The 13,371-nt window shown below is 51.0% G+C and overlaps 1 protein-coding gene across 3 annotated transcripts in view; it reads right to left on the reverse strand.

Moving 5' to 3' along the window:
* Positions 1-13,371, reverse strand: part of DSCAML1 (DS cell adhesion molecule like 1) — a 349,917-nt gene that overhangs the window by 39,880 nt on the left and 296,666 nt on the right. For all 3 annotated transcript variants that reach the window (XM_081062533.1, XM_081062532.1, XM_081062534.1), the window contains 5 exons: positions 11,375-11,574; positions 10,753-10,849; positions 10,057-10,185; positions 2,306-2,473; positions 989-1,059 (listed from right to left, as the gene is read on the reverse strand). In XM_081062533.1, the coding sequence (XP_080918659.1) occupies positions 989-1,059; positions 2,306-2,473; positions 10,057-10,185; positions 10,753-10,849; positions 11,375-11,574 (665 nt within the window). The remainder of the gene's footprint in view (positions 1-988; positions 1,060-2,305; positions 2,474-10,056; positions 10,186-10,752; positions 10,850-11,374; positions 11,575-13,371) is intronic.

The following is a 13,371-nucleotide window of genomic DNA, read 5'->3' on the forward strand; positions in this document are numbered from 1 at the left end:
TATGTTTAAGTCCTGCACCTGTCACTGCTTGAATGACTGTGGGCAAGTGTCACCTCGCATCTCTCCCTCGCGGCCTCCTCATATGGGTGGGGATAAAAATGCTTCTGTCCGCTCCACTCCACAGAAACAGGGTCACATAAATTAGTGTACGCAAATATTGGACACTAGAGAATGTAGTGCAACAGGAAGACATCAGCACTGTTAACCCTTCTGTGTCCATGGCAGAGATATGGCAATAAAACTGCAGTTACCCATTGAAGCGTTTCTTGGACCTACACAAGGTTATTTTGATCTGCTTCTCTGCCCAAGTGTGAAATCTCTATGATTTTCCTTAAGTGACAGATTCTTCAGACACCCTCTAGATTTTATAAGTTTCTGCCCTTTAGAAATGGCTGCAGCACATACTGGTCTGTTTTCTCTATAGCTCTGCCACCCCCAGAGATAAGGAGGGCAGTTATTTTCATCCTGGTTTTACAAAGGAGGAAATCGGGACCTGAAAGAACGAAGCCCCTTGTCCAAAGCCTCACTGTGAGAAGACAAGGGATGGCATCACCCTACCGCCCAGATCCAGTCACAGGCTCAAGATGAGGGTGAGACCCTGTCCTGTCATCTCCCATCATCCACAGGGCCCCCTTGAACTTTGCACAAAATCAAATCCAACTCCCAACCTGTGGGGTTCGGAGGACAGGCCAATGTAGTGGAAAAAATACCTTCCCTCCTTGGCACTGCCAAGGTCTTCATCCCACCCATGCACTGGTCTCCATCAGAGACCCAGGGTGGAGAAGAGAGGAAAGGGCTGGGGATTGGTGGGGGACCCGCTGCTGTGTCCTCCTCTCTTTCTTTCCCAACAGCATCACTGGGTTAGGAAAAAACAGGCATAGGGATGATAGGAGAGCAGAACTAGCTAACCTGCAGGGGCTTTGTTCCTGGACTGAGGAGGGAAGAGGAAAAGAGGCATTTCAGGGAAGATACTTTCAATCTCACGTACCTTCCAGGTCACTTGGATGCTCTGTGAGGTCACTGGCTGCAAGGTAACATCCATGGGGGGCCCGTCAGGAGCTGGGGTGGGGCAGGAAGAACAATGTTATGAATCAAGTCTTGGAAAAAAGAAAGAGTCCTATGTTGTCACTCTTTTCCTCCTGAGCTGGGGAGAAAGGACATGCGCATCTACAGAAGCAGAGGACCTGTGTCTGAGTCCCTGAAGCACCCGTAGGGTTTATGTTTCCTCGTAATTCTCCAAGTTTTCTAAAAAGTTTGATAGGACAAAGTGTAGGCAAGGGTGTGTAGTGGCAAGGATTCTCATACACTGATGGGACAGCAAACTGGCAGGACACTTTGGAAAGCATTCTGGCGGTTTTTTGTGAAAGGTAGAAGTGTGCCTATCTGATGACGCTGTAATTCTATAACTTCTTCTATCCCCTAGAGAAACTCCCAAACCTGTGTAGTAGCATACAAGTACATGAATGCTCTCAGCTCCAAACTGTAAACAAATGCCCCCTGCAGGAGAATGGACACGGACTGGGACATGGTCATGGGATGGAATACTATACAGCACCGGAAATGCACACGCGATCCAGCTGTACTAACAACATGAAGCCCGCAAAACATTTTTGATCAAAACAAGGAAGAAACAAAAGAACATATGAGTTCGTGAATACCTTCTATTGGAAGGCGGGCAAAACTAAACTATATGGTTTGCATGTATATACATCGTGGTGGCAATATGAAAAAGAAGAAAGTTAAGACACTGGTTACTTCAGTGGGAAGGTTTTGGTTATGACTGGGAAGTGGACTAGAGAGAACCTCTGGCATGCTGGTAATTGATAATGTGTATTGCTCATCCTAGTTTTACTTTACTATTATTTATAAAACTGCACATGTATGTTATGTGTACCTTTTGCATTATTTTATATTTCACAATAATTAATACAAGAAAATATAGCAACAGAGATCTTGTCTAAACTTTCAGGAAAACTCCATGACAAAGGTCACAGAACAGAATCCAGTGCACTAGCACCCCATGCTCTGCTGAGCTAGCACATCTGCCTTCCAGACAGGCTGGGGCCAGGGGAGTGGGGCAGAACCATGGACCGCTCCCAGAAGTCCATGACCTAGAACCCCATCAGGCAACGGTCAATCCGAAGAGCCTCCGATGATCCAGAGGTAGACATGAACAAATACTTCGGGATCTCGCCTTGCCTCTTCTAATTGCGAGCCCACTGCCAGTGGGCAGCGTACAGATGTGGGCCCCGGACGCCCCTAGTCCCTGAGGCCATGGGCAGGGGTGGCAGGCAGAGGTGCTCACCAGCCTCCTCCGTGCTGATGGTGAGCTCCTTGCTTGGCTCGCTGCGCCCAATTTTGTTGAAGGAGTACATGCGAATGCTGTACACGGATGCTGGGTGCAAGTCCACGATGTTGGCCTGGTTGATCGTGGGGGAGATGTTGCGTGTGGCCTGCTTGAAGTCCCAGGAATCTGCAGAGAGCACACCCATTTCAAACCACAGCCAGGCAAACTCCAAGACCCCTCCCCCGCCTCAAGCATCAACACGTCCCAATCTCCACTTTGATGTCCAGAAAAGGTCCAGCTCACACAGACTGCAGTGAGAGGGCACAGGCCTTAACGGGACAGAGTGCAAGGGGTCTGTTCCATGAAGCTCAAAGAGACCAAAGGATGCCTGAGGATGTGAGCAGCAAAAGCACTGGATGGGCAGTCAGGAAGGCCTCTGCCCTGAGCCCAGCTGGTGAACTCAAACCCCAGACTGGGGTCAGATGAGACATTTCCCAAGGTCCTTTCCAAGATCATCACTTGCTTGTTGTCCCTGAGGGTTCGATTGACCAGTGCCTTTCTTCCTAGTCTCTCACACCACCTAAGTGATCTGTTGTAACTGAGAGATACCCCATCCATCAGTGGTCCCAGTGCAAAGGAGGACACCAAGTCTTCTCCCCCTTTCTCCTCTCTTTGTATGCTTCTGCACTTCCTTTCCTTGTGCATTTGTATGGGGGTGGTTTTGAGTGTGACTTGGTCTGTTGAGGGGACAGAATTCCCAGTCTAACCCCACCCCCTTTCTCTCATTAGGAGAATGGTCTCTGAGTCTTTAGGGTCAGACCAACAAAGGATTAGCACGTCCCTGATTTATTTGGGGGGTGGGGACTAGCAGCCCATTCCAGGGCTAATGTTTAGCAAAACTGTAGAACATGAAAAATACCAGGTAACTGCCAGGGATACTGTGACAGTAAACACCCTGCCCCTCCAGAGGAATCCAGCCACTCTTTCCATGTATTTTTGCTGTGCACCTACTAGGGGATTTCAGAGAAAAACGGGAAGGTTTTCAGTTACAGCAATGCCGTAGTCAGGACCTTCTAAACCCAGAATTCATAACTAGATCACTTCATTGGCACTGCATTGACAAGAAAAAAGGCAAACCACAAAGAAACAGGCTAATAGTAGGGCTTAAAAATCTTCCCAGGGGGTGTCCTGATGTCACTGTTCAGTAATTTTCCATGCCTTTTAAGTCCACAGCAGAAGATCCCGAAAATTCTCAGTAGAAAAGATGAAATTATATTCACTATAGCTTAATCCCAAAATCAGGAAAGAAGGCTACCACATTCTAGAATGACTTTTAGGAAAAGGTTTTTTGTTTCGTTTTGTTTTTTTAAAGCTAATGCCTGATAATCAGGAGAATCGTTCACCAGAAGAGACGATCCCATGCTCCCAGATTCTGGTTGATAGAGGTTTTGATGTTTTCCAAAACACCGCTTTTTAGCTGTGCAGGCTGAGCAGCTGTGAAGGACACCGTCCCAGCTCCCCATGTGCAGTTTTGCATTTAATTCTTTGGTTTCATGAGCCAAAGCCACAAATGGCAGGCTGCGGGTGCTTACAATTACATTCTGTCCTTGTCTTTTAAAACGCTCCAGCCACCAGGAGAGTCACTCTGGCAGGGTAAGCCAGAATTGCAAATATGCAGCCTCCCGCCTGCTGTGGGCACCTCTTGGTCTGGGAACGAATGGGCTAGCAACATGGAGGCAGGTGTTTGCTTCTCTCTGTGGCAGCCAGGGTGCTGGTACCGGCTCACACATCATACTTGGTGCTGTGTTTATATGAGGGGGACAGTGATCATGAGTCAGTGCGTTCATATTGGATGAGTGCAGACAGAGGGAGGAGACCCAGATGATGTGTCTGAACACGGTGGGTGGGGCCAAGGAAAGGACATGCGAAGGCTTACCAAGCCCTGCGATGTACAGGTGCCTTCTGGACAAGGTAAACATTCGCCACATGCTCCTCACCCTCCAATGACATCAGCACCATAAATCCACAGTATAGATGACCCCCATGTCACCAAGCCCAATGTCTCCACTTGGCCTCTCAGGCGTGTTCAACACTTGGGCTTCTCCCTTCTTGCAACACTCTTCCCTCTGGTACCCTGATAAAACACTTTCCGGCGCTTCTCTTATCTCTTGGGTCATTGCTTTGCGGTCTGCTTTGCAGTGCGTCTTCCCTACCCCACCATTAGTGGTTAGTTCTGCAAAGGGCCACCTAGACTCTCCTTTTCTCACTCCATACACTTTTCCTACCCATGGTTTCTGTTTCCATCTATACTCAGATAGCTCACAGATCTGTATCCAGTCTGGCTCTCTCCTTTGAACTCCAGACCCTTATAGCCCAACTGTTCACTTAACTTCTCCTCTTGGATGTTTCAAAGGCACCTCACACTCAACACGTCCAATACAGAAGAGTTGGCCATACGTCTTGTAAACTCATTACCTTCCTGGGTTCCCTGTCTCAGGAAACGACACCACCATCCATCACTGTGCCAGAAACTTGGGTGTTATTCTTGACTCTTCTCTTTACTTCCCTATGAAGTCCTATAGCGTTTGTGTCCCAGGTATCTCTTGAATCTCTCCACTTCCCTCCATCTCCATCTCCACCCCAGGCCAAGCCACTGTCATCTCTCACTGGACCCAGGAAATGACATCCTAACTAGCTAGCCTCCCAGAACCCATCGTGTGCCCCTTTCCACCTGTTCTCCACACTGCAGCCACCATTCACTCTACAAATATGATTGGCTCCTCTTACAGGCCAAACACTATCTCGGTATGGACAATGGTCTTCCCAAAACAAATCTGATGTTGCCATCCTCTTCCATAAAACTCTTCAATACATTTTCTTTGTTCTTAAGATAAAGACAAATTTCTTAACATGACCTTAACATGGCCCTGCAACACCTTTTCAGCCCCATCTTTTACCACTCTTCTCTGCATTCCTACAGCATTTAGAGGCCCTCTTCAATGCACAGTATCTTCTTTTGAGGCCTGAGTGTTGGGAAATTGCCCAAGGAGACACTAAGCTCCCTGAAGTCAAGAGCCATGTCTAAAATTAAGCCCGTCTCCCCAACGTGGCATGTGTTGGGCACTTAAAACCCATTGTTGGCTTAGATCAGAGTCCTATTTTATCCTTTACTTTGGGCTTGGAGTTTCTCTGCATTTTGTAGTCACAGTAAATACCCTTTGCCTTTCCCTTCCTTGCCTCTCTCAGCTGCCAATCATAGGAAAGTTGGGAGGGGGTGTCCCAGAGAGTGGCCTTTTTTTTTTCTTCTGCTTTTCCCGGTCATTTGCAGGTGGAGTTGACCTCGTGTTCCTGAATCATCTTTGATGTTGATACATAACTGCTCTCTCTCTCCACAACCTTTCCAGGCTAATGCGTCAGAGTCAATTCTGGAGTTCTCTAGCTGAGTTTCCAAACTCGATCACAGCCATCTCTCTGACCCTGAAGAGTTGAAATCGGGGGCCCTATTCTCTTCCTTTTCCTTTTCAGCTCTCTCAGAGTACTGAGCTGGCTTTGGCGAATGTTGTCTCTTTTAATATTCCCTTTCATATGAGCCTGGCTTACCCAGATTAACATATTTCATTAAGGGCTCTCTCTCCCTTTCTTCATCAAAGGGTTTATGATGCAAAATATTCTTCTTAAAAAATAAGGCAGCGGCTGGGGAGATGTCAGTGCCTTCTATTCTGAGGGCTGCTTGCTAGGAGGGGGCCTGGAGCCTTGGTGTTTCAGGAGACATATTCACTGTGGAGGGGGAGCAGCCTGGACAAAAGCCACATCTGAAGCGTTCAGCTGCCTGTGCTCAGGAAACAAATTCATTCTGGAGCTCTGATTTCCTCCTTGCATCATGGTTCTGAGCCCCCGAGGCAATCTCTCCGCAGCCCCGAGAAGAGGTTCTCTGGGTCACAATGACCGCTCACAGCCTCCCAATACCAGGCCCTGTCACAGCTACACTTCAGCTCACACGGAATGACATGTCACACCAGCCTGGCTCACCCCGTGGTGGCCGACCTCTGGTGCCATGAGGCTGTCTTCTGGGCTTGGAGGACCGTCCTCAAAGCACCTACCCCTGCTCCTTTTTTGGGGAACAGGGCCAAAGGTGGTGTCTGCATTTTAAATCTGCACAGCGCCATCAGATAGATTTGTGTGGACGGTGCTATTTGTCATTCAGCATTCATGTATTATTACTCTGCTGCCTGGGGCCAGGAGAAGTCAGCATGAGCGGATGGCTTAGAAAGGGCAGAATTGGTAATTTCCCTTGGAAAATTAGCATGATGAGCAACATGGCAGAAAACCTGGCAAAGGCACAGTTGGGGCAAAGAGGGGGTTGGGAGCCGATGGTCAGGACTCGGCATGGGTCTGGTCTGGGGCAGGAGGAAGAGGGGAAGGGAGAGTTGAGACACAGGATGGGGAGCCCTGGAGGGTTAGGATGTGCCAGGCTCTCTGCTAGACACTTCTACATGTCATCACATCCACTTCATCCTTACACCCCCCAGGAGTGTGTCGTATTGTCTCCATTTGATAGACAAAGAGATGCCCAAAGACATAAATAAGGTAGCTTGCTAAAGATCACTTGGCTTTGACACTTGGTCAACCCAAGTCTTCGGATTTGACAATGGTTCCTGCTCCACAATTCCACATGCAGGAAGAAGGTCTGCTGAGACATATACACGCACACACATGCACACGTATGTACTTGCACAGCCCCTCCTTCCTTTGAGTCACCCACCTGTTCCTTAGGATAGCTTTCTCAGTTCTCACGTAATACAGTTTGTGGTGTATTACCCGTGACTGCATAGTGCTTTGTAATGGTTCTGAAAGTGCGTGTGTTCTTGTATGTGTATGTGTGTGCATGCACGCCGTGTATGTTCTCACTCCAACTGCAATTAGGCTCCAAGGGCAACACTCTGTCTCCTATTTCTTTTTCTTTCCTACCACATGGCTAGTGCATGATTCTGCAAAAAATGATTGGTGCCCAGCACACGTTACTGACTGACAGACACGTGTATTGCAGGCTGCAAGTCCCATAGGACACTAAATTGCCACATGAGGCGTTTGACTTAGAAGGGGTAGAGGAACTTGCATTTATTAATGCTTCACTATAGCTCAATGCTAGATATTTTGTCTTTAATCCTCAAAACAATCCCACAAGGCAGGCATTACCATTCCCACCTTACCGGTGAGAAAGCTGTACTGTGCCCCCAGCCTCTGACTGACTCCGGTGGTAACCCCTGCAGTTCTCATGGAACCTCTTTTCCTAAGTGCCGAACAGATGCCTTAGTGAGTGGGATGGTCTGGAGCAGTCCCACCCAGAGGCAGGGGACAAGACCGGCTGGCTCCTCTGTGTGCTTGATCCTGTGGTTTATTATTTTACAGGTGCAAAGCCCTTGTTGAAGGGCGTCTGAGGTTGAGTTTTCATTACCTCTCTTTCTACCCTACCCAGGAATGGCACCCCTGGCTCTAGGGTGAAGTATGGCAGTTCCTAGTCTTGCAAAGGAGCTAGAAGTGGTTGGGGGAAGATGTGGACATGCTCTGAAAGTTGCATCTTCCCTGCCCACCTTTCCTTCTGCATTGCTCTCCAGATGTGTGATGTTCTCAGCTTCGCTCTGCTGAGCAGTGCCCCAGGAAACTCTACACATTGGGGCCACACATTAGAGAGTGGTCAGTGGACGGGGAGTGGGCAGTGGGGCAGCAGAGGGGAGGAGGGCAGTTACAAGGAGGAGTCGGGCAGGGACAGCCTCGGCACCCACGCTCCACGCCCACCCCGACCCCTACAGGAGTAGAGCCCTGTCCGGCTGTTATCAGCAGGACAGGAAGGTGGAATGTGCACCAGTACACGGAGATGCGGGCCTGTGTATGGACCAGTCCCTTCCTGTCCTTTCGGGACTTTCTGAGGCTGGGCACAAGCTGCCCAGGAGCCAAGTTCTGAGATGTGAGATGGACGCAGTCGGCCTCCCTCCTCTCCATGCCCTTTGTCTCTACAGAGGCCCTGCTGCTCATCACCTTGCCCCAGCTGTAGGCTGCAGCAGCCTCCTTGCTCACCTCCTAAATACCCTTCCTTCCCATAGTTGTCACATCAATCTTTCCACGGTGCCATGTTGTTCTAGTCTTTCCCTGGGAGCTCAGTCACTGTCAGTGGCTCTCAATGACCTTCCCAACAAAGTAAAGGCTCAGCCTGGAGTTCTCCTCCCAACCTGGCCCCCAGACCACTTTTTAGTCTTAATGCCCAGGAAGTGGATCTGTGAACCCTCTGGTAGATGTGCCCGCCACTCCCTGGACTGCACTGTGCCTCGCTCAGGCTCGGCCCTCCCCCATTTCCCGAATCTAGGCCCATTACCTCTCAAACTTCAAGACCCAGCTCAATGCAGCCTCTACAGGAGCAGAGAGACTTCCCTGACGACAGGGCTGGCCCTCCTTCTTTCTGAGGCTCTGCTCTTGCACTCAGGGTGAACTCTTGGATGGCTGGCTACGCCTGGCATTTTCTCTCCAAGTAGATTGTAAGCTTCTGAGGGCAGGGCTCCTCCTTATGGAAACCTGTATCAAAGCTGACTGCCCAGTGCCCCGGACAGAGCTGTTTCCCCAGAGGTGAAAATGCCATTCAGAGATTTGCTTTACGTCGTCTCATTCCCACTCACTCAACAACCATTTGTGGAGTGTCCACTACATGGCGGACAGTGTGCCAGGTGCTGGGGAAACAGCAGGGACCAGGACTTGGACAATGTAGAGGAGAAAACAGCCCGCCCGCCAATGACCATGTGCTGTGCTAAGGAAGACAGGGCACGTCTGGAAGTCTTCGGGGGGAGAAGACAAAACCTTGGACCTACTCTAAGACCCAAAAGATGAGTTGGAGTTGGCGGGATACGGGGGCCTGGGAGGGTTGAGTTCTCCAGACTCTGTTTTGGTTTATTTTAAAGTAATTTTGAAAAACTAACACAGGTTTATGGTATCAAAAACAAAAGGATCCAGAATGAGAGATATGTTTTCCTCTCACTCCTGTGTTGGAGCCGCCTAAGTGCTCTCTCAGGAGCAACCAACCCCTATTTCTCACATACCATCCAGAGACAGTCACGCAGGTACATACATGAACACCTACACCTCTTTTTTGGCTTGGTTCACTCTCCAGGCCTCTTGTCCCCTCTGAGGCCTCCTCTGCCTGACCATGCCCCTCACCCTGTTTCCCCAGGGGACCACGGTTCAGTGTGCTCCGCAGGGCTTTACAGTTGTGGGCAGCCTCCCAGGAGCTCTCTTAGGTCCTAGGGGAGGCATTTGGGAGGGCTTTCAGGAGGAGGAGACTTAGATCTAACCTTTTCCAGGGACTTCCATGCTCCCACAACCCATTCTTGCTAAGGACCCCTAGTCATCCCCATCCTGCCAATCCAGGAACGTCCAGATGACCGTGTTAAACCCCTGGTACTTCTGACCCCACAGACACAGCGCACAGCCCTGGGCCCAGGGGCTTTGAATTGCTTTAAATCAGACCACTCTGTGGGCCTTAGCCCAGGGACAGTCCTGGAAAGAAAGAGCTGACACCCCTTCCCCATCTACTGGGAGGTCCCTCCATCTGCCCCGTGGGTTTCTTGCCTCCTTTTGGAAGCCACAAACAGGGGCTTGTGCACTGGTGGGTGCTGGTGTGTTTGCCTCAGATGGCAGCTCGGAGGCCCTGAGGCTAACCCACCAGAGCAGCCCAGGCAGGGCAGGTGGCACAGGAGCCATGGTGGGCCTGGTGCTCAGCATACCTGACTTGTTCTTGTATTCAATGTCGAAGCCTGTGATGATGCTGTTCCCATCGAATCGCTGGGTCCAGCGCAGGTTCATGCTCCGGGCCTTTACCTCCCGGATCTCCAGCTCTGGGGGGTCAGGAGGCTCTGGGGTGTGGCGGGGTGAGGGGGCAGAAGTGAGGAGGGCAGCAGAGAGCTTGGCCTCCTTCTACCCCCAGGGAGGACCAGGGTTTTGCTGTACCCCAGGGGGTTGGTGTCTACTCAAGGGCCCTGCAACGCTGGGGTGTGGGCAAAATGAGCCTGGCAGCAGGGCCCACTTTTCTCGTGCTTTGTTCCCCTCCCTTCCTTGGTCTGGGAGAAGGCAGGCTCTTTTGGAGGGACTCCTCACAGCTGATGGTCTGTTTATCCCCCATGCAGAGCTCCCAGCTTTTCCCAGCTGACTCCCTTCCAGGCTCCCACACTTCTGGAAGCCACAGCGTGTTCTACAGGGGCTGAAGGCGCTGCAAACCTTGCTGTCTGAAGTGCGCCTGGAGGGCCCTTGTTGCTCACTCTGGGCAGGAGGGCTGAGGAGGAAGCTTCTCCCCGGAGGCCCGTCCTTATTATCCTCTACCACTGTGTAGGTATGGGCAATGTCCCTGCTCTTAAGGTGGAGTTCGCAGTAGGTGCCTGGGTCCCTGGGAATGGGTAGGGAATGGGGGGGGCAGGCGAGGGTACCTTGCACAGTGAGTTGGATCAAGCCCCGGTCTTCCCCATATGAGTTGATGGCGTGGCAGCTGAAGAACACAGAGTCCCCACGGTCAGCAGGCTTGAGCTGGGAGGTGGCCAGCAGGGGCAGGAGGACAGGGAGAGAGGGAGGAAATGGGGAGAGTCTTTTAGAGCTGGTCTGCCGAAGGGGGCTTACTCTAGTGGAGATCACCAAGGCCATCTTCTTCAGGGAGGGAGATCCACAGGGGTTTTGTCAAGGGCTCCTCGTCCCAGAAAGTTCCAAGGCTGGAATTGTGGAAAAGTCCATGCAGGGAGGGGCTGAGGGATCTAGAAAGGTGGGAGAAGCTGAGGGGGTCAAGGAGAGAGGGATAGGCTCAGGGGTTCCAGAGAAGAAGGAAGGGCCGAGGGTTCCACACATTTCATGGCTGTGGGGTTGTCAGAAAGGAGATATAGTGAGGTTGGCAGGCGGAGGTTTCTGGATGGAGAAGGGAAATGGCTAGGAAAGGGGAGGTGCTTTTAGAGGTGCATGGAGAGGCTCCCAGAATTCTCATTTACCTCCATTGGATAAAGACCGTTACAGACTCCCCACTTCCTGAGAGTCAGGGCCCCTGAGAGGGGTATGGGCGCTCACCTTCAGCGTGGACACCACCTCGTCACCATTGTCCTTGGTGGCGATGGCGTATCGCGTCACGCGGTCGGGGTCAATGACCGTGTCCCCCTTCTCCCAGCGGATAATGATGGGCCGCTCACCACGCGCCGTGCAGTTGAGTTCCTTCGGGTGGCCTTTGATGGCGATGGTGGTGTTGGGGTGGGACGTGATCATGGCCGGTACTGGGGAGTGGAGGAGGCGCGGGAGCCCGCGGTCAGGGGGGCCCGGGCTGCGGGGGGGGGGGGGGGGGGCACGTGCCGCTCACAGGCCCCGCCCCCGCCGCCTCTCCCCACGGAGCACTTCAGCCCCAGGCAGACGCTCTAATAAAGGTTGAGGGAGCTGTAGGACACCTTATTTGCCTGTCCCCTTTCTCCTGTCCCCACCCATGACTGTGGCAGCCTTTCTTCCCCAGGGATTCTTACATTCCTGGGACCCCTTTTCCGAACGTTTTAAAATGCACACTATACATAGAATTACAGAGGAAACCAGATATATTGAAATATGGTTATACAAATATTAACAACCCTCAAAAGCACACTTTTGATATAGTATATCACATACCGGCATTAATATATATTTTTATTACTCTTTATCAAACAAAACCTAGTGCTGGGATATGTTAGCATAATTTTGTAATAGTGATGAGAATGATATTTTGAGATATTTGCAACAAGTGCATTTCTACTGCTGATAGTCACAGGTACCGCTACTGCTGTGGTTGGTTGCTCAAAATGAAAGGAAATACTAAATTTCAGTTAGAAGTTAGTGGAAAAAAGATGTGATTCCCCCCCCCCACACACACACACACATGAAATTCATGGACCCCTTCAATCGTCTCCATGTACCTCCTGGGGAGCTGGTCTCTGGACCCCAGGTTACGGGCCCTGCTCTAACGCACTGGGGCCTCTGCTTCGTGTCCATGTCTCAGGCTCTGACTACTGCATTCAGCTTGTTTAGCCTCCTAAACAGCGGAGAAAGCCCTGTTCTTCCTAACCAAATGCAACGGAAAGTCTGGGGTAGCACCGCTGTAATTAGAACCCCTTCAGCAGCACTAACAGCCCCCCACCTCACCCCATCCCACCCCTACTGCTGCCCTGAGAAAGTCATCGTGAAACTACCAAGGTTGTGCTGGCCATCAGGAGACCCGTCTTACTGCCTGACAAGAGGAGGCTCAGTCCTGACTCTCCTCTGGGGCTGAATGCCACGGCCTACTGCAGGAGGAAGGTAGGGGCAGAGGGAAAGGTGGTCTCAGCTGCCAGTGAAATCCTGTCCCCTCACTCCTCCATCCAATTCAATGAACGCTCATAGAGCACGTATGCCATTACATGGCACTGTGTCAGGTTTGGGGACACACATGACATGAGACGGGTCCTTGTCATGAGGGAAGAGGGAAGGGGGGGAGATAGACACCTGCATGAGCAACATGAAAATGAGGAAAATCTGATGAAATATTAGGAGAAATTAATTTTGGCTGAGGGGTATCTGGGAAGGCACCATCCATCTATCCAATAAACATTTATTGAGCACCTACTAGGCGCCAGGCTTTGCTCTGGGTTCTGGAGGTAGCAATGAACAGGAAACCTGACCTCAGGTTTCACTGTAGTGGTGAGAACAGATGACAACACAGACAATTCCAGTAAAGAACAGTTAAGTACTATGCTAGGAGGAATGCACAATAGCTGACATAGCAAGACTTAAATTGGAAGAGCAGAGGCACGCTGGGCAATGAAACCTGCTGGAGCAAAGGCCCAGAGGCAGCAGTGTGCAGATCCTGGCAAGGTAATCTGGCATCTGGGGGGCTGTCCTTGTCCTTGCCTCTTTCTCATCACCTTCCTGGGAAAACTTGCCTCTGAGTATAGGTCCCCGGTGGCCCTTGTCCTGGGAGGAGTGCTCATTAGCTCTGCTGGAGGACACATACCGGGAGGAGCTGTGATTGATGGCAAGACTCAGACATGTTTCCACCCCACCCCCATTGTGGG

This window comes from Rhinolophus hipposideros (genome assembly GCF_964194185.1).
Source record: "Rhinolophus hipposideros genome assembly, chromosome: 10".
NCBI lineage: Eukaryota > Metazoa > Chordata > Mammalia > Chiroptera > Rhinolophidae > Rhinolophus > Rhinolophus hipposideros.